A 2,500-nucleotide genomic window follows, 5' to 3' on the forward strand; every position below is an offset into this window, starting at 1 on the left:
TTTCTGAGGGGAGGGGGGTCCAGGGGGGGTCTCTTCCCTAGTTCTCCTGCCACAGTTCATTTGCAGTCCGTAGCAGAACTGTGTGAAAGCAGGCAATTTCAGGGGCGGGTCCTTTTTTTTGACTGTGAATGCTGATTGGTTCCCGCCCGCTAAGGCCACAAAATGGCAAGTTATGTGACAATAATCTAATCAAATCCTTCTAGGCAGTTTAACAGTGGGGGTGAAATGTGTAGCGCCAGCACTCTAATGTGTGTATTTCTTGCCGTTTTTTTCTTCAAGGAACAAAGATTTTAGACACAGGTAAGATGTTCAGTTCCCATTTGTACAGACTGTCTGCTGTTTCCTGCTGCCTGCTTTCAGTAGCAATGTCATGCTCAGCTATCACAGGAAGACTGCATGCTGGCTGCAAACCTCCATTCACCTGTTTGCGTGTGCGTGTATATGTGTGCATAACTGTCCTTTCATGTATGTGTCAGAGCTGGCTCAAGTACGTATTTGTTTTGGTTTCACATACTTTTCTACGCTTTACTGATCTTGTCTGGGTGTATTAGAACCAATGAAATACTCTCAAAAAGTGCAAACCCTGCCTTCTGGTCATATTGGCAGGCTCAGTTACAGCTGGCAAGATCAACAGAGCACAGAAAAGTATTTGAATCCAAAACAAATACGTATTTGACCCAGGTCTGGTGTATGTGTTCTACCGTGCACTGGGTCATTGAAACAGGTCATTCTCGCAGCGTGTGCTCATCTCTTTGCCTTCTCTTCCTCCTCGTCCGTCGGTTTCAGTTCTTCGAACTCACTACTTCGCCCTCCAAAGCTTCTCCCATGAAGTGTTGAGCTTGGTGTCGCGATATGATATCAAAACAGACAAAGTGCTGCGAAGCGTGTGAAAAACAGTACTTGAGAAAAGCGTGTTTCTTAATTGTAAAAACTGTAAATTGTCTGGAGATGCGACAGTAAGCGCTCGATTTTTCATAAGTGCGTCATTCTTTTTAATCTGCCCTCCCGGGCCCTGTCCCCAGAGTTAATGGGTGTTTGCGCTCAAAATCGAGGTCACGCGCTATTGCTAACTCCTGAAACTACGCTCACTATTAGAGTTTCATGCTTATGAGTTGCGTCTTTATTAATAAATGTGGTTTTGGTGTGTGTGCACGCGCAGTCTTAGCTTCTTGACTGATACGTCTGACAGTCTACGCATCATTGTTTAGGGGGTGTGTGTGTGAGTGTGTGTGTGTTCTCTCGAATATGTAGTTTTACGGTTACCTCACCTGCTGTTGCTTTGTTTGTTTAGGGTGTGTGTGTGTGTGTGTGTCTGTGTGTGTGTAGGAGTGTGTGTGTGTCTTCTCTCGTATTTGTGGTGTTACTTTACCTACCTACCTGTGTCGCTCGCAGCAACAACCCGACGCACAAGTACTACCTGGCGGTGGACCCTGTGTCCGGCGCGCTCTTCCTGTCCGACACCAACTCCCGGCGGATCTACCGCGTGCGCTCGCTGACGGGCGCGCGGCTCCTGTCCGACAACGCGGAGGTGGTGGCCGGGACGGGCGAGCAGTGCGTGCCTTTCGACGAGGCGCGCTGCGGGGACGGGGGCAAGGCCGTGGAGGCCATGCTGATGAGTCCCAGAGGTGGGTCTGCGACAGGCTATAACAGGGTATAACAGGGTATAACATGCTATAACAGGCTATAACAGGATATAACAGGCTATAACATTATATAACATTATATAACATCCTATAGCACACTTTAATATGCTATAACATGCTATAACAGGCTATAACATGCTATTACATCCTATAGCACATTTCAATATGCTATAACATGCTATAACAGGCTATAACATGCTATTACATGATATATCATGCTATACCATTCTATAACATGCCATACATGTGTACGGAGTGTAGCACAGTGGGTAAGGAACTGGGCTTGTAACCGGAAGGTCGCAGGTTCGATTCCCGGGTAAGGACACTGCCGTTGTACCCTTGAGCAAGGTACTTAACCTGCATTGCTTCAGTATATATCCAGCTGTATAAATGGATACAATGTAAAATGCTATGTAAAAAGTTGTGTAAGTCGCTCTGGATAAGAGCGTCTGCTAAATGCCTGTAATGTAATGTAATACCATCCTATAGCACATTGTAATATGATGTAACAGGTTATAACATGCTTTAACATCCTATAACATTCTTTAGCATGCTATAACATCCTATAGCACACTGCAGTATGCTATAACATACTATAACACCCTGTAACATGTTGTAACAAGGCATAATATGCTATAGCATGCAATATGTATGCAAAAACATGCGCAAGCATGCTAAACGATTAGATACAACATACACACACACTCACAGACACACACATACACACACACGTACATACACACACACATTCGCAGACACACACACACACACACACAGCATGAGCATGTATTATATAATCATGAGTGAAAAACAATTCTCCCCATTAGTTTTCCAATGGCTGCCAAAAATGTAAAGTA

General features: G+C 44.9%; 1 protein-coding gene across 3 annotated transcripts in view; it reads left to right on the forward strand.

The window, feature by feature from the left end:
* Window positions 1–2,500, forward strand: part of LOC135263639 (teneurin-2-like) — a 135,364-nt gene that overhangs the window by 119,356 nt on the left and 13,508 nt on the right. For all 3 annotated transcript variants that reach the window (XM_064351914.1, XM_064351915.1, XM_064351913.1), the window contains 2 exons: window positions 280–300; window positions 1,393–1,625. In XM_064351914.1, the coding sequence (XP_064207984.1) occupies window positions 280–300; window positions 1,393–1,625 (254 nt within the window). The remainder of the gene's footprint in view (window positions 1–279; window positions 301–1,392; window positions 1,626–2,500) is intronic.

Source organism: Anguilla rostrata, chromosome 9 (genome assembly GCF_018555375.3).
Source record: "Anguilla rostrata isolate EN2019 chromosome 9, ASM1855537v3, whole genome shotgun sequence".
Lineage (NCBI taxonomy): Eukaryota > Metazoa > Chordata > Actinopteri > Anguilliformes > Anguillidae > Anguilla > Anguilla rostrata.